Consider the following 23,315-nt stretch of genomic DNA (forward strand, 5'->3'; position numbering starts at 1 on the left):
CAGAACTAGAACTGGTCAAAGAAGGAACAGCCAGGAAGACCATAGACAGAGACACCAAGCTGGTGCCTTCCTGGGCCCTTCCAGGACATGCACTGACAGTCACTCCTCCAGGTGTGCTCACCCTGGCCACAGCACCAATCGTGGCCTCTGGGAGCTTCCGAAGTTATCCGCCATGTTTTCTTAGGCTTACCAACAGGACAATGTGACCTGGCAGAGACCGTCCTGTCTGCAGTGCGGACCAGAAACACTGGGCAGGCTTCAAATTAATCATCTTCCAGTATTTGTTTAATGTCAACTTAGGATGGGAAGAAAATTGTTTCCCCACAAATAAAAATGGAGTCGTATTTCATGCAGCAAACAGAACCCTAGTTTCTTTGGAATGGTCTCTCCTCTCCTGGTTCTCCTCTCGGGCATGTCATAGAGAACCAGCGCACACCCCTCCGTCGCCAGCAGCAGAGGAGCAGACAAGTCTCTCTGTATTGTTGTTCTCTCTGTAGGTTCTTTCTGTTTAGGAGACATTTAAAGGCTTGCAGCTACGATCTTGGTAAACAGCCCTTTGTTGTGCATTAGCTGGTTTCAGAATCTGGAATGACCGGCAATGCCCACTCCACGGCCCCCCCCAGACAGGCCAGTGGATGCAGCAACTTGCAATGTACATCACAATATTACCCCCTAGCCCCTACCCTCCAGGACATGTGCCCATGCTAGGGAGGAGAAGGTTTTCTTTCTATTTAAGGGTATTACCTATGTAAGTACTTACTTACCTGTTTAAGAGTATTTTGACAAAAGGACATGAATTTCCTTTCCACCAGCTCTGTGAGAATCTACAGGTGGAAACCTGAGTTAACAGGCAGATTTCTGATAAATCCCTATGGGGTTTCAGTGTTCCTCTAAGTCAGTGCCTGGGGAAGCTGCCTGCCTGCCTGGACCTTCCTCCTCCAAGAAGTCCTCTTTGATATTCCTTCATCCTCAGGAACCTCAGCTGCTGAAACCCGATCGGTTTTACCCCTGGGCCTCACTTGCCTACCTGGGTTGGCTGCCTCACAGGCTTCAGCTGGACTCAACGCTGTCTCGAGGACAGTGTCCCCACCTTACACTTGTTTGTGGACCCCATGACACCCAGAACATGCCAGGCAACAAAGTTTGCTTGAATCGATTCTTATTTGTTGACTGATTCTACATTCCTTTAGAGAAAGTCCAGAAACATCTTGAACAAACTCTTTAGTTTACACCCAAAGCCCCCCACCACTCATATACATTTAATGATTTTTTTAATTTAGAGAAAATGTTGGGACTCTCACCCATTCTTAACTATTAACTCTTAATTCCGTTAACTATTCTCTCTTCTCATCTCTTCTCTATCTTATTGTCTACTACGATTCTTAAGAAATTCCCACCAGTGTGAGCTAGACATTGCCCAGAAATTAATGTTACATTATCATAACAACTGGCCTGTGGAAAGTTAACAGAATTCTCCTGAGGAATCATTACCAAAAATTGTGCCCACTTGAAGTTTCAACTTCATTAACTCATTCATTCAATAATTATTTATTGCACAACTACGAAGTACCAAGTGTTAGTCTGGACTCTGAGAATACAGTAACAAACACAACAGGAAAAATATCCCGTCCACAGGGCAACAACATTCTACCCAATGGGAAGTAATAAACAAGGAAGCAAGTAAAATATATTAATTTATTGTAACTAAAGAACAAGGAAGGGTTTGTCCACCCAATCTGCCTCCAATGAAGTCATGGGGCTGATGGGGCACCATCCCTACCAATCACATCTGCTCCAAGAGAGGGTGCAGTAATGGCCACAAGACTATCCCCCTTGAGATAGACACCTGAGCGTAAGCCAATACCTTCTATTCCAGTTACCACAGCTGCGTAACACACAACCCCAAACCCCGTGATGTAAAACATCCACTTTATGATACTCACAGGTCCTGCGGTGCAGAACTTGGGCAGGGCAAAGCAGGGAGAGTTGTCTCTGCTCCATGATTTTGGGGACCTCTGCTGGGAAGATGCAAAGTTGAGAGTGACCTGACAGGTGGGGGCTAGAAGCATCTGGAGGTATCTTGGCTCGTGCCTGGCAGATGATGCAGCTGTCAGCTGGGACACCTTCCTTGGCCTCTCCATGTGGTTTCTGCACACAACGATATAGGCTTCCTCACAAGATGGCAGCTGAGTTCCAAGAGTGAGTGTGCCATGAAAGCCAGGAGGAAGTGCATGACAGTCTTATTGTCTGGCCTCTGAAGTCCTACAGCAACAGTTCTACCATTCTCTTTTGGCCGAGGCAATCACAAAAGTCTTTCCAGGTTTGCATGCGGGGGAGATGTAGACCCTCCTCCTCAAGGGAAGGGGTGTCAAGATTCCACTGGAGGAAGACTACGTGGATGGCAGATACTGTTGCAGGCAACTTTAGAAAATGCAATCTTCTACCCCTTTGTGTCTAATCTCAAAAAAAAAAAAAAAAAAAGCGGGGTATCTAGATCTGCCCAGAGCCATCTTGCAGGTAGAGGGCTAAAACCACTCAGGCACAGTGATAATATCTGAGTGTTGTGTTATATTTTATTTTGAACGGAAAGTAAAAGAGCAGCGGAGTAACTCTTTAATGGATCAGCTTCTGCTCTGCACGGAAGGCATAACTTTCTTGATGACCTGAAATTTCTGCCTCGGGGCTTATTCCTGATGTAGGTCAAATGGCAAAATCAGAGGCAGGCAGGTGTGGGTGAAGGTGCACACACTTTGGGAGCAGAGTCCTGCCTCCAAATCCTCTCTCTGCCTTTTGCCCGCTGCCTGTTCTTGGACAGTTTCTTTCTCTGTAAACCTGGGTGGCAGGAGCAACTTCGCCAGGGAGTTGTCAGGAGAATTAAATGAGATAATCCCTGCACACACTCTCCGTGCTTGGTGGCCACTCTGGACAGAATCTCTACCATCTGAACTTCTGGGGAAATTGCTATGGTTTTGTGTATTTTCCATCCACTGCAATAAAATATCTTCTCATCAACATGGCCACAATTTTTACATCCTTGAAATTTACCATAAATGATATGCTTTTAAAATCTGTAAACATATAAAGGATCTTTTGGGGGGAACAGATCTGTTTGTTTCTACAACGGTCCTTGGCTAGAGCAATCTTTGGGATGGGAGATCAGAAAAATGAGCCTGGCTGATCCAGCGGGGGTCAGGGCCAGCTGTTCCATCTTGCCCCTGGAGAGCTTGAGGGCCTTCTGGAAGGTGCATGAGAGGAACAGAGAAGCAAGACTGTTGACTCAGGGGAAAACTCCTCTCACCAAGTCTGATCAGGGCTGGCTGCGGTGCCTGGCTAGAGTGTGCAGAGGTGGAGTGAGCCGAGAGTTCCCGGCCATGGGGCCCACAGACCCCATCCTCAAACAGAGATCTTGCTGGTCCAGGCTTCAGGAAAGGGGCTTCGTAATTTGCAACTGGGTCTCCAAGGCAAAGTCTCCGGGGATTGCCATGGAGATGAGGCTGCCATCTTGGTTGGGGGAGGCATCCCACCCTGGAGGAGATATCACACTGAGGAAAGGCCAGAGCCTAGGAAAAACAAATAGGGGAAATGAAAGTAGAGGAATTAGCGAACAGGGAGGAAGGGAAGGGAAGTGAGTCACTGTGAAACCCTGCAGTTATGTAGGTCTTGGGAACTGAGAGTCGTGGGTGTAGGAATGGAAGTGTCTGTCTATCTGTCAAGCTCTCCATCCATACATAAGGGTGAGGCCCCCTACTGACACCGGGGCCTGTAGCTCGGCCCCCTAAACCCAACCCCATAAAGCTCAGCGCCCTAAACCCAACCCCATAAAGTAGAGATGACTCACCGCCATGGTGCCACAGCCCCATTTTGAGTAATGTCCTGAGCTCAGGTTCTGCCACTTCCATTCTGCAAGTCATGTGACCTCTCCACAATGCTATTTCCTCACCTGAAAAAGAGGGGAAATGATTTCTGCTCAGCCTTCCTCTAAGGGAAGTTTTGAGATTCAAGTGTTTAATATCTGTGCCCCAAGACAGTGTACATGCCCTCAGGCAGGGAACCACAACCGCCCCGTTCCCTGCTGTACTCCGAGCTCAAGCCACAGGGTAAACGTTCAGTAAATATTTGGTGGGTAAATAAATGACAGGGTGATGGTGAGCTTGGCCCTGCCCTTTCTGGGACAGTGAAGCAGGAAAGCTCTTCCTGAACCACTGATTTCCCCTACAGGACGCTGCTCCTCAAAACATGGCCCAAGGACCAACAGCAACAACCCCTGGGAGCTTGTAGAAATGCAGACTCTCAGGCCTACCCCAGAAGCTACCAAGTCTTAATGTCTGGGGTCAGAGCCCAGACTGTGTTTCAACACGCCCTCCATATGATTCCGATGCTTCCCAAAGTTTGAGAAACATTGCTGTTGGACACAGTGGGGAGAGTGAGAGATGGGGTACGAGCTGCCATGGCCCCCTCCCCAGGACCTCTCCCTCCCGCCTGGCACAGGTGTTCATTCCCCAACCCACCCCCCCACCCCTTCCCTGACCTGCCTGGGGCAGGAGAACACACTACAGATGCTGGCAGAGGGAGGAGGTCTTGTCTTTTTGGGGGGGAGCTGGTCTGCCCCTTGCTGTTTTAACAAAACCTGCGAATACCATGAGGGATCAGGAGATAAGCTTTGCAGGTACGTGAGAACTCTGCAAAGTGGCCCCTTCCCAATCCAGTCAGCTTCTCTGTCCCCTGGCAATGCCCCATGGGACAGCTGGGAGGCCTCACACCAAGGGTCCCAGGTGCCACCCCCCACACCCCCCTGCTGAGGTCTCTGCCCGCCCCCCCTTCCTGAGGACTTGAGAGTCAGCCCGAGCTGTTAGGAACAGAGAGAAGAGATGAACCTCTGAGATAAATGCTCCTGATAAAAACTGATGTGATAACCCTTGTACTGTTGCACGTTCTCAGTAGGGTCTGATCGGAGGTTCCTAGAAGCAGCAGTTCACACGTGCAAAGGGGGAGGGGAGCAGGGATTGAAGGAGGACAGCTGGATCTCCAGCAGGCCAAAGCCAAATGCAACAAGGCCAAGTGACAAAGCCTGCACCTATCCAGGAAAACCAGCAGTCCGTGTCCAGTTTCCAGGGGCTGGCAGCTGGAACCAGACGGAGGGCCTCAACTGATGGCTGGCCCTTGGGAAGAGAATGGGGACCTGGCCACACCGATAGGAATCATGGAGTGGGCAGGTGACAAATGCCCTCAGCTCTCTGTGGGGCAGTCAGCCCCGGGTGCCTGAGGGAGCCCTGGACAGCACATTCTGGAAGGGTTGTAGAGAACCACTGCTGTCTTTCCCAAAGGTTTACTGTGTTGTCATGAGAGGGACAAAAGGAGGAGGGAGACGTTCAGCCTGCATAAGAGACAATTCTGGGGACGCTACAGGAAAACTGTCTTCAAATACATACGAGACCTCTGAGTAGAAGAGAGGGCTGGACTCATGGGACCCAGCGAAGGGCAGCACAGCCGTGCGACACCTCCCCCTCATCAGGGCCCTGTCCTCACTCCAGCCACACCCGGTGACATCCCCTTGCCAGCTACCCACCTCCCCTGGCCTTCCACACCCTCAGCTCCCCCTGCTTCCAATCCTGGCTTGGTGATGGGAGAGCAAGAGTGTGGATGTGCCATCAGGAAGCCCCAAATCCCAGCCCTGCCCTTGCACCCGTGTCACTCTCCCCTTGTGTCACCCTGCACCAGATCACAACCTCTCCCAGCCTCAGATGTCCCTGTCGGGAAAATGGGAATGTTCTCCTCTCACCTGGCACAGGTGCTCATTCTCCAGCCCACACCCTGCAAGGTGGCATCCCTTCCCTCGCTCCCTCGTTGAGCAAGGGGTGACAACCTGGAAGCAGCCACCCATGATATCCCCTGCCCCTGAAACCCCAGGAGAGGCCTGACACCTAGTGACTGCCCAGCTAGTGTCGCTGGTGACCCCAGGACCCATTCCCTGGCCATCTCTGATCTCCATGCTTAGCAGAGGACTGTACAGGTACAGGCCCCCGACACCAGGAGACAGTCACCCCCTCTTGCAGCGGCACCCTTGGCAGGATGGAGGACCGATGGCTCGGAGAAGAACACTTGATGCATATCTTCGTGGGCGCCTGGTTTTCTTCAGTCAGCAGATCTCACCTTACATGAGTAAGCCAGGCAGTGCCGATCCAGCAGGCTCTGCCCGCTGTGTGTGGTACACAGAACACAGGCGGCCCATGGGGCAACATGGCGCCCAGCACCTCCCAGTGAGGGCACAGACCAGGATAAGCGTGAGGAGCAGGCAAGCAAGGCAGCTAAGCGTCCCAGCACTGGAACTGTAATCCTAGCACCTCAATGTGTAGCTGTGTGATTTAGGTGAGCACCTTAGCCTTTCTGTGCCTCGATTTCCTCAGCCAGATAACAAGGAGACTTCCTCTTAAGAGTTGTGGCTCTAAAATTGAACCAGGAAGAAATAGAAAACCTGAACAGACCTATAACCACTCAGGAAATTGAAGCAGTCATCAAAAATCTCCCAAAAAACAAAAGCCCAGGGCCAGATGGCTTCCCAGGGGAATTCTATCAGACATTTAAAAAAGAATTAATACCTATTCTCCTGAAACTGTTCCAAAAATTAGAAATGGAAGGAAAACTTCCAAACTCATTTTATGAGGCCACCATTACCTTGATCCCAAAACCAGACAAAGACCCCATCCAAAAGGAGAATTACAGACCAATATCCTTGATGAACATGGATGCAAAAATTCTCACCAAAATACTAGCCAATAGGATCCAACAGTACATTAAAAGGATTATTCACCACGACCAAGTGGGATTTATCCCTGGGCTGCAAGGCTGGTTCAACATCCGCAAATCAATCAACGTGATACAATACATTAACAAAAGAAAGAACAAGAATCATATGATCCTCTCAATAGATGCAGAAAAAGCATTTGACAAAGTACAGCATCCTTTCTTGATCAAAACTCTTCAGAGTATAGGGATAGAGGGTACATACCTCAACACCATAAAAGCCATCTATGAAAAACCTACAGCGAATATCATTCTCAGTGGGGAAAAGCTGAGAGCTTTTCCCCTAAGGTCAGGAACGCGGCAGGGATGTCCACTCTCACCACTGCTATTCAACATAGTATTAGAAGTCCTAGCCACAGCAATCAGACAACAAAAAGAAATCAAAGGCATCCAAAACAGCAAAGAGGAAGTCAAATTCTCACTCTTTGCAGATGATATGATACTGTATGTGGAAAACCCAAAAGACTCCACCCCAAAACTGCTAGAACTCATACAGGAATTCAGTCAAGGAACAGGATATAAAATCAATGCACAGAAATCAGTGGCATTCCTATACACCAACAACAAGACAGAAGAGAGACAAATCAAGGAGTCGATCCCATTTACAATTGCACGCAAAACCATAAGATACCTAGGAATAAATTTAACCAAAGAGGCAAAGGATCTGTACTCAGAAAACTATAAAATACTCACAAAAGAAATTGAAGAAGACACAAAGAAATGGAAAAACGTTCCATGCTCATGGATTGGAAGAACAAACATTGTGAAGATGTCAACGCTACCTAGAGCAATCTACACATTCAATGCAATCCCCATCAAGATACCATCCACCTTTTTCAAAGAAATGGAACGAATAATCCGAAAATTGTATGGAACCAGAAGAGACCCCGAATAGCCAGAGAAATGTTGAAAAAGAAAAGCAAAGCTGGCGGCATCACAATTCCGGACTTCCAGCTCTATTACAAAGCTGTCATCAACAAGACAGTATGGCACTGGCACAAAAACAGACACATAGATCAGTGGAACAGAATCAAGAGCCCAGAAATGGACCCTCAACTCTATGGTCAACTAATCTTCAACAAAGCAGGAAAGAACGTCCAATGGCAAAAAGACAGTCTCTTCAACAAATGGTGTTGGGAAAATTGGACAGCCACATGCAGAAGAATGAAACTGGACCATTTCCTTACACCACACACAAAAATAGACTCCAAATGGTTGAAAGACCTAAACGTGAGACAGGAGTCCATCAAAATCCTAAAGGAGAACACAGGCAGCAACCTCTTCGACCTCAGCCACAGCAACTTCTTCCTAGAAACATCGCCAAAGGCAAGGGAAGCCAGGGCAAAAATGAACTATTGGGATTTCATCAAGATAAAAAGCTTTTGCACGGCAAAAGAAACAGTCCACAAAACCAAAAGACAACCGACAGAATGGGAGAAAATATTTGCAAATGACATATCAGGTAAAGGGCTAGTATCCAAAATCTATAAAGAACTTAATCAAACTCAACCCCCAAAGAACAAATAATCCAACCAAGAAATGGGTAGAAGACATGAACAGACATTTTTCCAAAGAAGACATCCAAATGGCCAACAGACACATGAAAAAGTGCTCCACATCGCTCGGCATCAGGGAAATCCAAATCAAAACCTCAATGAGATACCACCTCACACCAGTCAGAATGGCTAAAATTAACAAGTCAGGAAACGACAGATGTTGGCGGGGATGCGGAGAAAGAGGAACCCTCCTACACTGTTGGTGGGAATGCAAGCTGGTGCAGCCACTCTGGAAAACAGTATGGAAGTTCCTCAAACAGTTGAAAATAGAGCTACCACACGATCCAGCAATTGCACTACCGGATATTTACCACAAAGATACAAATGTAGGGATCCGAAGGGGTATGTGCACCCCAATGTTTATAGCAGCAATGTCCACAATAGCCAAACCGTGGAAAGAGCCAAGATGTCCATCGACAGATGAATGGATAAAGAAGATGTGGTATATACACACACACACACACACACACACACACACACAATGGAATATTATGCAGCCATCAAAAAGGAATGAGATCTTGCCATTTGCAACGACGTGGATGGAACTGGAGGGTGTTATGCTGAGTGAAATAAGTCAATCAGAGAAAGACATGTATCATATGACCTCAATGATATGAGGAATTCTTAATCTCAGGAAACAAGCTGAGGGTTGCTGGAGTGGTGGGGGGTGGGAGGGATGGGGTGGCTGGGTGATAGACATTGGGGAGGGTATGTGCTATGGTGGGCGCTGTGAATTGTGCAAGACTGTTGAATCACAGATCTGTACTTCTGAAACAAATAATGCAACATATGTTCAAAAAAAAGAAAAAGAAGAAGATAGCAGGAGGGGAAGAATGAAGAGGAGTAAGTCAGAGGGGGAGACGAACCATGAGAGACGATGGACTCTGAAAAACAAACTGAGGGTTCTAGAGGGGAGGAGGGTGGGGGGATGGGTTAGCCTGGTGATGGGTATTAAAGAAGGCACATTCTGCATGGAGCACTGGGTGTTATGCACAAACAATGAATCATGGAACACTACATCAAGAACTAATGATGTAATGTATGGTGATTAACATAACAATAAAAAAAGAGTGTGGCTCTGAGGTCAGACAGCTCATGTGGATCGTGCCTCCCCCACTTATTTGCTGTGTGACCTTTGCAAGTGTCCCAGCCTTTCTGTGCCTCAGTTTCTTTATCTGTGAAAGGGGAGTAATATCAACAGCACCTGCCTCACAGCATTGTTATGAGGACTGAATGGGTTTGGAGAGAGAGTCAGAGAGAGCCCTTGAAAGAATGCCTGGCCCAGTACTGCTCGCCCCAGTGTTTGAGCCTGGGTTCACCCACAGACAACTGTGTGAAAGGACTTACATGCAAATAGATCTGTTCAGAAAATGACCCCAGCAAGCACCTGTAAGGGAGTGGGAAAGTGAGACAGGGACCAGGAAGAAGCCAATAAGAGTGCATGAATGACCAGGTTGCCTTCGCAGACAACTAGGGCTCGGTCCTGCTGGGGGCCTCTGCGGGGGGTAGAGAACCCCTCAGCAGCCCTTCCCCAACCCCAAGGGCAAGGAGGCTGGGATGGGCAGTAGAAAGCAAAGGAGTCCCAGCAGTGACTGTCACATCAGGCTTTTCTGAAAAATTCAGGCATCTCCCCTGGGCCCCTGAACACCACTGATAACATACTGACACACCGAGCTCAGGAGGGAGTGGAGGGTTCAGGGCCAGAATTTGCTTGATGTCTCCACACTGATTCAAAAAATGTCTATAAAACACCTCCCTTCCTCACACCACCCGGGCAGGGATCTGAGACTGCCCTCTGAAGTATTTTAAGCAGGGCCCACTGGGATACAATCCACCTGGCCTTTGCAAGCATCGCCTCCAGCTGAGGACAGGAGCTCAGGAAGCAGGGAGCAGAAATTGGCCTGGAGCAAGGCAGTCGTGTATAGTCTCCTCCAGCCACCCTGGCAATGCACATCGGGCTTGGTTCTGAGTGGCAGGCCATTCAGGCCTCCAGGCTGCAGCAGAGAACTTAAGGAACCAAGAGTTGGGGGCTAGGAGAACTGAGCGAGGACGGGTCCTAGCTGCTTCTGCAGTGGGGAGCTGAGCTACTGGGCAGGGGCCCTGCCGGGCCTTCCAAGGCCCAGGAACAGGAGGGCACTGAGCCTACAGATGGAGCCTCTGAGAAGGGCCAGGAAGGTAGAGGCTGACACCTGATTACTACACAAGGGCGCGACTATTTCTGAAGACATGAAGGGACGGTGGGGAAGCCGTACCATCACCTGACCCTTAGGCAGGTGATTTCAACAGGCTGAACTCATTAGGATGTATCTTGGATGCTGTGGTACCAGCCAAGGGGTGAGAGGTATTAAGGGATTCTCAGCCCACACTTCCAGCCTCCAGCAACCTTTGCCTGGGTTTTCCTCCTCCTCACCTCCTCCTTGATCAGCACTCAAGACTCCCAGGACCCAATCTGGCATTCACTCCTGCTGCAGTGTCAGTAGAGTAACTCAGCAGGTGGGGGCAGTGCTCTGGGTGCTGAGGGCCTGGATGTCTGCCCCGCCTTCCTTCTCTGTCCCCTGAACACCCTTGTACTGCTTCCCAGGCCCTCTCATAACCCATCAGCTGGAGAAACAGTGGTTTGTCGATGAAGCCAGAGGGACAGCTGGACAGGGGTCCTGGGATCCCCGAGGGCCATCCCCAGGCAGTTCTAAGACTTAAAAGCGCGGGGATACAGTTGGGCTGCTTCAAGACATTCTTTGGTCAGATACATGCTGTGAGCGAAATCAAAACTTCCTCTTGGGTCTCAAGCAGAGGAGTGGGGGGAAGGCAGGCTCCTCACATGCTGGGGCAAGGAACTCTGTCTTGGCTGAAAAGAAGGTCAGTGGTGATCTGACCACTGTTTCCAGAACTGGGGCTGAAGGTCCAGGACACAAAGGTAGTGCATCTTACCAAGGGGTAAGCACCTCAACTTCACGCATGAATGGTGAAAATGTTGAAAAGGGAGAGCTGTAGATTTGATATTTAAGCACAGGACTGGGAGAAGGGAAGGAAAGGGTTACCCTTAACATGTAACTCAACAGATTTCCCGATCCCAGGATTCGCCAGGTAGCATAAACTCTGGCAGTTATGAGTACTCCGACAGGACCATTTTCGATACACTAAGCTCGTGCAAAATTACCCATATTACCACTGAGAAGACCGAGGCCCAAAGAGAGTGGGACCCTTGTCCCACAGCAGCGAGTTAGCGGCAAAGTTTCCACGGACCTTTTTCCAATCTTCTCTCCAGGAAACGGGACCCCGACCCCCTTTCCCGTCTCCTCCTGCACACTCTTTCTCCACCAGGGAGAGTCTGCACAAAAGGCAAACGTCCACCTCAAGCTAGAGCTCCCTGGCGGGTAAATGCGCCCAACCTCTTTGCGCACGCGCCTTTTAAGCCCGGCCGCGTCGGGCCCTCGGCCCCGCCTCTCCGCCCCTCACCAACATGGTCTCCCGGGCAACGGCCCCTCCTGCCTCGCGCAGACGCAGCGGCTCCCTGCGTCATAGGACCGCGCCGGTCGTCCCAGAGTCGGTGGAGGCTGCACGTGGGCTGAAACTTGAAACTTTCAGGCCCGGCCATGGATACGCCACTCAGGCGCAGCCGGCGGCTGGAAGGCCTAAACCCTGAATCCCCCGAGACCCCCAGCTCAGTTTTGAGGGCGAGACGGGCCCTTGTGGAGTTCAGGTCGGATCCAGAAGAAACGAAGGAACCCGGGTCTCCGAGTGCGCGGCAACCCGACCTGGAGTCCCCCCGCTGTCAGCCGGAGACAAGCCCGGAATCACCTATTCTACGGCAGGGTGCAGGTTTGGGGTCCCCCGGAAGGGAGCTGGAGCCGGGCCCAGGGTACCACCAGGTTCAGCAAGATCCAGGCGTGGAGTCGCCCCAAACGCTTCCGGAGTCGGGTCCACAACCCCCCGGATTTCAGCCAAAGCCAAGTGGGCAGTCAGCAAAGTTCTCCCAAACCCAAGAAGAACTGGACTCGGAGTTGGCCCTGAGTAAGAAGGAGCTGGCCTCGGGGTCTCCCCAACATCAGCTGCAGCTGGGCCCAGGATCCCCTGAGCCTTACCCGGCTCAGCAAGCGCCGGGTCCGGAGCCCTCGCGACCACTACAGGAGCCGACAGCCCAGTCACCCGGCTCCCCCCAGGGTGAGCACGAGCCGAGCAAGCCACCTTCCGCCGGGGAGACGGTGAAAAGCGGCCTAGGGGGAAAGAAGCGGGCAAGTTCTTCAGCCCAGGCCCCAGCGTCCAAGAAGTTGAAGGAGGGGGAGGAGGTTCCTGTAATCCCTAAGGGAAAGCCCAAATCCGGGCGGGTGTGGAAGGACCGCTCCAAGAAAAGGTGCAGTTGGGGAAAGCTAGGCAAGGGTGTGGTTCTCTGTGGTGTTGGGGCACCAGTGCAGCCCGGAGACAGGCTCAGGGATGGAGAGAGCTCACATTTGGGGGGTCTCACACAAACAGGTAATTATAATCAGGCTGTGGTAAAATGCTCGGGGATCCCAGGGAGGGTGAGACCATGCCCTCAAAGGTTATTTCTGTGATGCTTTCCTCCTCAGAGTACCTGTGTCCCTCTCATAGAGTACCTCATTTGTTTTCATTCAACAAGCATTACCTCTGTCTGCCCGCTTTCCAGTGAGGGAAGCAGAAGCAAGTAAACCAGCCCTTACTTGGTAAAAAGCTGTGAGGTCTTCACCAGCTAGTATCTGTTACGGTTATTTGCCCTTGTGTTATACGGTTATTTGCCCTTCTGTTAAAAAATATTATGGAGCACTGAGCCTGTAGAACACTGCTAAGCATTTTGGTAAGGACCGGCCAGCACAAAGGCCTTGCAGACAGAGGGACTAGCATGCCGCATGCCGTTAGTCTGCACGCAGCACTGTGAAACCTCTGGTGTTAGGATTATCCTCATTTTACATATGGGGAACTCAAGGCTGTGCAGAGAAATCAGGGAGTTATCAGACCATAGGACTTCAGGGGTGAAAGCAGAGAGACCAGTAAGGAGGCGGTTGCCATAGAACTAAAACACATTCAGAAGCTGCAGGTAGGTCTTGTGGATAAGGACCAAAGGGCCACTGAATTGATGTTTGGGCTCTTTGAGGAAGCAGCTTCGGCGGGGGTTGAGCAGAGCCCAGAGACAGTGGATGCAGCACCTGCAGCAGAAGGTGTCCCAGCAAAACGAGGGATATGGAGGGCGGCGGTGGGCTGGGAAGGCCCGGCTGCATCCCCCCCTCCTTCCGTGCTTAGGCCAAATGCCACCTGCACAGTGCCCCTTGGGTGTGACATCTCCCTCCTCTGAAGGGCAGTGTTTGGTGAGCAGCGACCATGTGCAGAGCATTGTGCTAAATGCCTCTCCAGCCCTGTCTCATTCCCACCCACCTTTGGAACAGGAACCATTCTTGTCTCTGTTTAATGTGGGAAGTTGCTGAAACTCCGGCTACTTTGCCCAAGATCACCCAGGTAGTAGGAGGCAGATCCCGGCCTTGAAACCCAGGCCTGTCTGCCTTCAACCTCCAGGTAAAACCGATACTCTGGATCTGTGTCAGCTCAGTAGCGTAGCCGCCAGGCACACGTGGCAATTTCAGTTTAAGTTGGTTAAAATTTAAAAACTTAAACATTCAGTTCCTCCATCACACCAGCCACATCTCAAGTTGCTCAGCTGCCAGTGACTAGTGGCTGCCTCTCCGGACAGTGTAAATATCGAGCCTTTCCACCAGTACAGACAGTTCTGCTCGGCAGTGCTGCTCTAGAAGGAGGCAGCATTGTGCCCTGTGGCTCTGTGTGTGTCCAGGTCCCCACGGCCTTGTCCCTTTGGGTTTCTCATCACGGGGGTGGGGAGGAAGTCTGTGCTTAGGACGCCAGGTCTTCAGCAGGAAGTCCTAGGGGAGAGGGCGAGGGAGCAGTCGAGGGTCGTTCTGGGGTTAGAACCAGGCTGAAGATGGACAGGCCTTTAGCCCTGGGGTCAAGGTCCAGGCTGTGTGTACCAGACTCCTGTGGAATAAGGGGAGAAAATGACCCAGAAGAGCAGTATTGAGGGAAGTGGTCTCTGCCCTGTGCACCGCAGCCTTCAGAAGCTGGGGTGAGCCCACCGACCTGCAGTGACCATTTGGGGCACCATATAATGGAAGTGGATGAAGAAGAGCTCTTTCAGAAGTCAAGAAATTGGTGGAGGAGGCAAAAAAGGCCACTATGAGAGGATCTGCTAAGGAGAAAAGGCGCACGGGGCAGCCGCAAGGCTGCAGATAGCTCAAGGAGAAAGACCTACGGAAAAGGAGAGAGCGTGGTTTGTGACCCCCACCCCCGTTCTCCTCATCTGCTCAGCAGCACTCACAATTGTACTGGTCTAGCTCCGTCTTGCTCTTTGACATTCCTTTCTTTCCTGGAATATTTTCTAGCATGTCGTAGATAGATCATTCCACCCATATGCAGTATGCTTATCTCTTACCAAGATAGTCCTGTTTCTCCTGGGACTGTAATGTCACTGTCACACTTAGGAAAATCAGGACATCCCCGGATATCTTCTCATGCCCACTACATTTTCACATACCCCCGCACTGTTCTGAAATGGAATAGGCCGCCCCTGGAGGGAGTGAGCCCTAGCTCCAGAAGCATTAGCACCCAAGCTGAGCTTGCTTGGCGGAAGCAGCAGAACCTTACGGAAAGGCTGTGGTCTGGACTCTGGTCACGGGTTTCAGTATTGACAGCTGTTCAGGTACAAGGTGACCTGGCACAGTTATTTAACCTCTTTGAGCCTTGGTTTGCTCCTCTTTAAAATGGGAAGAACAAAAGTACCATCTCAGGGACATGTAACTAAGGCTTAAGAAATGGCAGCCGGCATGCCTGGGGCCCGTTTCTGCAGACCTGGAGGGGTGCTGCCTGGCGAACGGGCAGGGGAGGATGTAATTCTGCCTGGGTTCTGGGGAGGAAGGCCCGGAGCCCAGAGCTGAGGGGAGAGCGGGCATGGACGCCTCCCACAGATGACACGAGCGCCCACTGTCTCCCTTCCAGGTTCTCCCAAATGGTTCAGGACAAGCCCCTGCACACATCTTGGCAGCGGAAGATGAAGGAACGGCAGGAGAGGAAGCTGGCCAAGGACTTCGCCCGGCACCTAGAGGAGGAAAAGGAGAAACGCTGGCAGGTGAGGGGCCAGCCAGCCAGGCTGAGGCTGGAGCTCAGGGGGCTCAGGTGGTGACTGCTGGAATGGGCCTGGCGGGGGGGCGCTGCTGGCCCTAGGAAGGCAGGGAGCCTGGCCAGAAGTAGAAGTGCAGTCTGGGACCACAGGGTGGGGAAGCCCAGTGCAGCGTCCAGTTTAGCCCAGGGCTCTATGAGAGACTCAAGGATGGGGAGGAGCCCAGGACAAAGCCCCCCGCAGTGGCCCTCACTGCTGATCAAAGCATTTGGTGAAATGGGCTTCAGGGTCCTCGCTCAGGTAGGAAAGCCTTATCCCCAGTACTGTTGCCATCATTCTCCAAGAGACAGCTACCACGCATCAGCAAAGTGGATACCCCCCACCTTCCTCATGCTCTCTCCCTGCCCCTCATCCCCAGGTCAGAAATGCCTGCTTAGAGGTCCACCCCCCCGACCCGTTCGGGCTCCAGGAAGCCCCAGCAGGCAGTACACAAGAGTATGAGGTCTGCGACCACCCCAGCAGGACTGGGGTTATCAGAGGGATGTCACTTGTCTAGTAATCCCAGGGGCACAGGCCCAAGCCTGGCCACCGAGGGAAGGGGCTGGGCCAGGCAATTCAGCCATCTCTCCCGTTTTGAGGCACCCCAGTGCTGCTGTGTGCCGAGTCCTTATCTTACTTCCTGTGCGGCCCGGACTACCTCTTGAGCAAGACGGGCTTCTTTACACCCCTGTCCCCCCCCCAGGGAGTGTCCCTAGCCCAGCCCTTCCCTGACAGGAGCCCAAATCTCACTTCTCCTTTCTCCTCCCCAGGGACCCAGGCCACCCTTGCTCCCCTAAGTCCTCAAAGCCAGGAGAGGCCTCAGAGCCGACATCCCTTCGGGCCCCGCCCAGGGCAGCAGTCAGCATAGCCAGAAGACACTGGACTCCCCATCCCTGAGACAGACTCCAACTAGATCCATCTTTGAAGTGTTCCCGCCAGGCCGGTACCCCTCCCAGGCCAGTGCATGCATGCATTCGTTTATTCCTCGGGGCAATCCGCAGTAATCTCTTCACTTCCAGTATGGGGCCTTGAGGCACAGAGAGGTTAAGCAACTTGGCCAAGGTCACCCATTTGGAAGCAGCAGAGCCAGGATTTGAACCAGGCCCAGATAGCCTCTTCCCCGTGGCCTCCACCCTTTCTCCCCTCCCCGCCGCAGCTGATGGGGCGGGGGGGGGGGGGGGTGTGGGGGCCATCGTGCATGTGCCTGAGTTTGCAGGTGGGGAGCCACCTGTGTCTTACCTCCCCGTACCTACCATCCTATCTAAGCTGCGCGACCAGGTGCCCACCTTCTCGGCTGCGGTCACGGGCAGGGGCATATCTCCTTGCTGGCCCGCCCCGCACACACCGCCAGCAACAATCGAGCCGGGGTGAGAGAGTCTTCCCTCTCCCTGGGAACTCAGCCAGCTTTCACTACCCTGAGGCCTAAGAGACCAGGGCTGCCCTGGCTCCCAGCCTCAAATCTCCATCCCCTCTGTGTTCCAGGAGAAGAAACAGCGCCGGGCCGAGAACCTGAAACGCCGCCTGGAGAATGAGCGGAGGGCAGAGGTTGTCCAAGTGGTGAGTGTTGTCTCGCTTGGGGGATCTGAACTGCGGCCAGGCTGGGCGCTGTGCTCGAGATGCCTCGGCGCCCCTGCAGGGTGGCCTCCCTTTCCCCAGGGCACAGGGCAGAGACGACAGCCACACTAATGCCCTCTCCTCACACCACCCCCAGATCCGAAACCCTGCCAAGCTCAGGCGGGCGAAGAAGAAGCAGCTTCGCTCCATTCAGAAGCGGGACACGCTGGCGCTGCTGCAGAAGCCACCCCAGGGGTCAGCAGCCAAGATGTGAGCGCCGGACAGCCCAGAGGCCTTCTGTGGCCAACCGCTGTGTCAGACTCGCCCTCGTCAGGCCACTGGGCCGCTGGTCACACGCCTCTGCGGGGCACGGCACTCCGGCGCTAGCACCACCCCACCCCACCCCACCCCACCCCAGAGGGACTCTGAGCCTTCCAGGGCTCTCAAGCCCAGAGGTAACCTGCGGCCTGGAAGAGACTGGAGGAGGGAAGAGTTTCAGCCCCGACCCCCGCCTCCTTCCTCCTCTCGCCTCCTTCATCAAGCGCCTTGCAACCATGAAGGGTAAATTCTCTGGTTCCTTGGGAGCTAACAACTGGAGGGTGACTCTCTAAAATGTGTATTTCGTCTCAAGGTCGTGGGTCCAACCCAGGCCAGGAGGCTGCAGTCAGGAACCAGTCCCCCTCGCACCATCCCAAAGGCTGCTTGGGGTGTCTCTGCAGCCCACTGGCCCTGTGACCCAGCCAACTAAACCTGGCTTCCCTGACTTTTCAACACTGAAAGGAGGTTTCAGGGAGTGAGGTCCCCCCCCCACCCCCCAGCTCCCTCTCGCCTGTGCCGGACTCTGCAGAAGCCCCACGGATCTGATTCACTCATGCCCTTCAGTCTGTAACAAATATTTATTGAATGCCTGTTGTGTACGGGCACAATTCTAGGTATCGGGGAATACAGAGGCCCCTGCCCACAAGGAGCTTTCATTCTGATGAAAAAACATAATAAACAGAAATGGTATTGTGTTAGACAGTAGGAAGTGCCACAAGTGAAGCAGGGGATGGTGGCAGGGGACATGGGGAGGTGTGAAGAGGGACGTCGGGTTCGGTCAGCTGTGCATCTCTTCATCTGCTGAGCACCTGCTGTGGGCAAGGCCCAGCACGGTGGTAAACAGTAAGCCGCCCCCCCCCCCCCAGCCTTCAGGACCCCAGCCAGGAGCGGCACAGGCAGCACTGGACCAAGATTCCACTAATATTTCACCCACCAAGCAGTTACTGGCCACAGCTCTGTGCCTGACCCTGGGACAGACCCAAGTGCAGTGGTCTTTGTCTTCTAGTGCATGGTGGGTAGAGAAGACATGTCAGGGCATGGGTGCGCTATAAGGAGGTCCGAGTTAGCCCTCCCTGCTACAAATGGGGACAGCCACCCAGCTGCTGCGTGGTTGGGAGGTGGGCATTGGAAAGATTTGGGACTTAGCAGCATTGCCCACAGGGTATTGCATGGTAGAATACCAGGCCCATACAGATGTCGGATTTGTGAGGAAATGTCATGTGCTGTGGTCTCAGGGGCCGCTGTGCACATTCAAATACTAAGAAGACCTTAAGCAGAGAGGCCCACTGCACTTGGATTAGCCCAGGCTGACCATGGCACCCCTTGCTCTTTCTACCTTATAAACCCCTTGGTTGGTGCTGGGGTCAGTAGGGTAGAGATGAGGCCTCTTACAGGCAAGACCTTCAGTACCTTGGGTATGTTGTGGGTGGTGGTGGGAGGGGTGTTCTTTCACTTACTAAATGGTAATTGAACCACATGGTGCTTAATGGTGAGTATGCAGACCCTATACTTCAGGTAAGTGTATTAATCTCCATGTACCTCAGTTGGATCATGGGTAGAAATTGGAGCTAATAGAACCTGTCCCTCAAGATTGTGGGATCAAGCGTCTAGTTCAATAAACGTTGGTTAGGTGACTACATGAAGAGTTAGACTGGACCAGTACTTCCCAAACCTTTCAGTTTTCTACTCCAAACGCACACATCACTGGTTTCCTGTAAAAATACTTCCCTCCCTTCCCCTCCCGCCATCTGGTAAAGCTGAGCTCCAGGAAGGTACATCCTGAGTACCCTAGTTCGAGAAATCTTGTGGTTTTAACCCTGCCTTGGTCCCCATGGGGTCCGCGGACCAGCAGCGCTGACTTCGCCTCCTGGGAGCTTGCTGGAAATGCAGAATCTCGGCGACCGCCCGGCCTGCCAACGACGGTTCTGAAGGTACCTGAGTCACGGGAGGCGTTTTAAAAGGCAGACGCCCTGTCCCGGCCTGATTCCGCCCCCAGGACGCTCTCGCGCGCGATCGCCAGCCGCCCCCTACCCCGACATGGTGCTCAGCGCCCGGTTCAGGGGGCCCCTCTCGTCCTGCGACCTGGAGCGGGCCCGCTGCGCGGACGCCGTGTGGCCGCCCCACAGCCAGGCGAGCAGGCGCGCGGGCCCGGACCCGGGCGGCGGGCGGGCGGCGGGGCCCGGGCGGGGGCCGGAGGGGCGGCGGCGGCGGCCGCTGCCCAGCCCACCCAGCTCGCTGTCGTCCAGCAGCACGCTCTCCAGCACGCTCCGCAGCGAGCGCCGCAGCTTGTGCAGCACGTCGGGGCAGGTGAATACGTAGAGCAGCGGGTTGACCACGCTGTTGATGAAGGCCAGGCTGGTGACGAAGGGCAGGCCGCGCCACACGAGCGGCCGCAGCGCGGGCTGGGTGTGCGCGCGCGCCTCCAGCAGGCTGAACACGTGGTAGGGCCCCCAGCAGAGCGCGAAGGCCGCCACCACGGCCGCCACCAGGCGCACGAAGCGGCTGGGCCGCGGGCGGCCGCGGTGGCGCAGCTGCACGCTCACGACCGCGTGGCTCGAGGCGATGATGGCCAGCGGCACGACGAAGGCCAGCAGGAACTTGCTGACGGCCAGGGCCGCCTGGCGCGAGTTGCACGTGGCGTCGCGGTCGGGCCCAGGGTTCAGGAGCAGCACGTTGTAGTAGCACATGATGCGACCGTCGAGCCGCGGGATGGTGTCCCGGAACACGAAGTAGGGCACAGTGTTGAGCACGGCCAGGGCCCAGAGCCCCAGGCAGACCCTGTGGGCCGCGGCCACCGAGCGGTGGTTCTGCGCCCACACGGGCCGCACCACCTGCAGGCAGCGGTCCAGGCTGATGGCGCTAAGCAGGAAGCCGCTGGCGAACATGTTGAGGAAGAAGATGGACGAGTGCAGCTTGCAGAAGGTGGTGCCCAGCTCCCACGAGTGGCCCACGGCCAGGAAATAAGTGAAGAAGGGCAGGGTGGCGGTGGCCAGCAGGTCCGACAGCGCCAGGTGCAGCACCCAGGTGGTGACCACGGTCTGGCGCATGCGGCAGCCCACCACGAAGAGGATGAGCCCGTTCTCTACCAGGCCCAGCAGCGAGGCCAGCCCGTGCAGCAACACCGAGGCGTGGTCCATGTAGCGAATGCTGGAGTTGCTGTGCCTTTGGATGCGGCTCATCTGCTCCAGGATCGGGCAGAGCGGCTTCAGGGTGACGTTGGCTGACATGGTGAGCTCTGCGGTGGAGAGAAGGAGGCGCTGAGGTAGGCTGGGCCGGGGCAGCCGGGGACCCTCCCCAGGAGATCTGAATCTGCCCTGTGAATGGTATGGATGACACCACAGGGGATTAGTGAAGTTGAGCAAAGACAGTAAGGTGGGGGGAATAGCATCCCAGCTGCACCCCTGCTCACTGCAACCTTGGGCGAGCCATTTAACCTTCCTGAGCTTGTTTCCTCCTTTGTGACGTGGATGTCAGTCGCAACAGGACCTAGATCCTACAGCTGTTGGGCATGTTCAGTGAGTTTACATACATAAGCATTTAGAGCGGAGCCCAGCGTGCAAGAAGCACTACACCCGTGTTGTGATTATTACTCCGCAGGTCCCCTGGGGTCACATGGAGAAACAGAAACAAGGCCAGGCCATACAGGACTCCTTTTCCCCATTCCCAGGGCACTGGGGCACCAACGAGGTCCCACCTAAAGGGCAGGAGGGGCCAGCTGGTCTGGGGAATGGGAATGGGAGAAGTCTGTGTCTTTAAGGGATGCGCCCTCCCCACCCACAGCACCCTCAGATCTTGCCTCTGCAGCCTCTCTGGGTGGCCCTTTGCTTCCACAGCACTGGCAGTTTGGGTGTGTTGACCTTGAACAGTGGAGCCAGTCCTTCCTCTGGTAGTTGGAGAGGAAATAAGATAAGAGCAAGGAGAGAGCTGGGCATGAGGAACTACCAGACCTGGGCCCTGGAGGCCCAGTGGGGCTGGAGGACTGTTCCCCTGACCAGGGGGGCAGCCGAGCCCATCAGCCCACCCAGGAAAACCCAGCCTGCTCATTTACTTGCTCAGTGATGCTCTCATTCAGCAGATGGTCATTGAGCAACCTCTCAGGTAAGTGCTGCGGCAGCCGACCTCTGGGGGATGTGCAGACACCCCAGATGTGCACACCCACAGCCTCCTCAAAAGCCCAAGACCACCTGAAGTGAAGCTGGTTGAGATGGAGGAGGCCTGAGGGGGAGGGGTGGGAGGCTACCGACAGGAGGTAGGGGACAGGGAGCGGGTGTTGGGGACTCAGATTGTCCTGGGGCCCCCCTGTGCGCCCGAGACCCCGAGAGGCCCTTTACATAGGTGCTGTCTTGCTCAGGACTCGAGAAGAAAGGCTCTAGAACTTCACTCCATCCCATTTTACAGGGGAGGAAACTGAGGCCCAAGCCACGCACATAACCCGGACAAGCGGAGCTGCAGCAGTTTAGCGCTCGGCCCGTTCTCTTTCCCACGCCTCTGCTGTAAGCAAGCACCTCTGTTGTAAGCAAGCGTGGATGGAGGAAGAAGGGAGGGAAGTGGGGGGTGGTCCTCAGCACTCCCATTTCCAGGGGGAGCGTTGTTGGCCAGGATGAGAAAATCCACAGTCTTCTCCAGGTATCACGGTCCTTTGTGAGGTGCAGCCCCAGGACATCAAACTAGATTTTTCCAGGCAGACGAGCCCTTGGAGCTGGGGATCACAGGGAGGTGGGTGGGGAGCAGTTGGGTCCATGCTCCCCGAGAATGCTCATGCTTCCCAAGCATTAGAGTTTGCAGAGCAATTGCACTCACAGTGACCCTGTGAGACCCTATTTTTCAGAAGAGGAAACTGAGGCTCAGAGAAGCATAGCAACGTGCCCAACGTCGCTCAGCCACAGTGGAGCAGCTGGGACTCCACCCAGCAGACGGATGAGTGCCATCCCCTCTCTGCACTGAAACGTTCCCTTCAGTACAGCAGCCTCTTGGCCAGGTCCCTTGGGGATGCCCAGACAGCACAATACTGCTACTCCCAGGGGACCCATCAGGTTTGGGCTTTTCTGGCTGCTTGGAGCTGGCACCCAGCCTCCTGGGATTCTCAGGGAGCGCGGCAACTAAGGTCCGGCTCTGGTGGGGGTTGGGGCAGAGAAGGCAAGCTTTTAGGGTCAGTTACCCTAAGACTGCTCCTCTAATCTCCCCTCCCCACCGCCCCAGATTGCTTGTGAGCATGGAGAGAGGCTTCTGTGGTTCACCACTGTGCCTGGCTTCTAGTGCCTTCCCTTCTGCAAGCAGCTCGTCCCCTCCAGTCTTTGGTAAACCCACCCCTCTGCCTAGTCGTTAGGAGCCTGTCCCCTGGCAAAACTGCACCTTCCTTTGTGGGTCCAGAGAGGGCATGGAGGCTGCCCAGCCCCTGGGCTATTGCTCCCTTACCTGGGCACAGAAGGAGCACAGGATTCCCGCCCTGGGGACAGTCAGCTCCCGGTGGCAGCCTGCCGAGGAGGCGCTGTGGCACCGCACGGGGCAGGCAGAGGCAGGGGAGTGAGGCTGAGGGAGGAAATGGCTACCCGCCCCAGGGTGTGTGTCTGTATGTGTGTGTGTGTCTATGTCTGTGTGTGTTCAGGGGTGGGGTTGCAGGAGGCGGGGACAGCCAGAGGGTGAGTTGTCACAGTGGTATTCAGTAACAGTCGTCTCCATCAATGAGAAAGGGACAAAATTGCTGGCAGCCCCTGCCCCCCTCCCCTGCCCCCCAGAGATTTTGCAGGAGCCCTGGGTCCCTGCAAGGGCAGATGGGGGAATGGGAGCGTGCCTCCGGGGCTGCGTTTGAGGGCGACCGCTGTGTAGGAGAAGTCCGTGAGGGAGAGGACATCTCGTGCATGGGTCCACTGTCCTTGGGTGCCCTCTCCTGACCCCATAATCCTCAGGCAGGC

The 23,315-nt window shown here is 54.1% G+C and overlaps 2 protein-coding genes and 1 long non-coding RNA gene across 4 annotated transcripts; 1 reads left to right on the forward strand and 2 right to left on the reverse strand.

The window, feature by feature from the left end:
• Window positions 1-343: 343 nt before the first annotated feature.
• LOC113914780 lies at window positions 344-11,784 on the reverse strand. Its single transcript, XR_003517528.2, has 4 exons — window positions 11,601-11,784; window positions 3,839-3,940; window positions 1,944-3,560; window positions 344-504 (listed from the first exon to the last, which is right to left on the reverse strand). It is a non-coding gene; the product is annotated as an uncharacterized LOC113914780 (long non-coding RNA).
• A 110-nt stretch (window positions 11,785-11,894) lies between these two features.
• On the forward strand, window positions 11,895-19,416 carry CCDC86 (coiled-coil domain containing 86). Of its 2 annotated transcripts, XM_027581417.2 has the most exons (4): window positions 11,895-12,708; window positions 15,372-15,501; window positions 17,014-17,088; window positions 17,243-19,416. In XM_027581417.2, the coding sequence occupies exons 1-4, from the start codon at window positions 11,951-11,953 to the stop codon at window positions 17,357-17,359; spliced, it is 1,080 nt and encodes a 359-aa protein (XP_027437218.1). In that variant the 5' UTR covers window positions 11,895-11,950; the 3' UTR covers window positions 17,360-19,416. The 2 variants fall into 2 exon arrangements, with proteins under 2 accessions (XP_027437218.1, XP_027437219.1); XM_027581418.2 differs by lacking the exons at window positions 17,014-17,088; window positions 17,243-19,416 and adding an exon at window positions 16,302-16,952.
• Window positions 19,417-19,430: 14 nt separating this feature from the next.
• On the reverse strand, window positions 19,431-22,926 carry PTGDR2 (prostaglandin D2 receptor 2). The gene is made up of 2 exons (XM_027581416.1): window positions 22,819-22,926; window positions 19,431-20,638 (listed from the first exon to the last, which is right to left on the reverse strand). Exon 2 carries the CDS (start codon window positions 20,628-20,630, stop codon window positions 19,431-19,433), a length of 1,200 nt encoding a protein of 399 aa, XP_027437217.1. The 5' UTR covers window positions 20,631-20,638; window positions 22,819-22,926.
• Between the last annotated feature and the right edge of the window lie 389 nt (window positions 22,927-23,315).

The sequence above is a fragment of the Zalophus californianus genome, chromosome 11 (genome assembly GCF_009762305.2).
Source record: "Zalophus californianus isolate mZalCal1 chromosome 11, mZalCal1.pri.v2, whole genome shotgun sequence".
NCBI lineage: Eukaryota > Metazoa > Chordata > Mammalia > Carnivora > Otariidae > Zalophus > Zalophus californianus.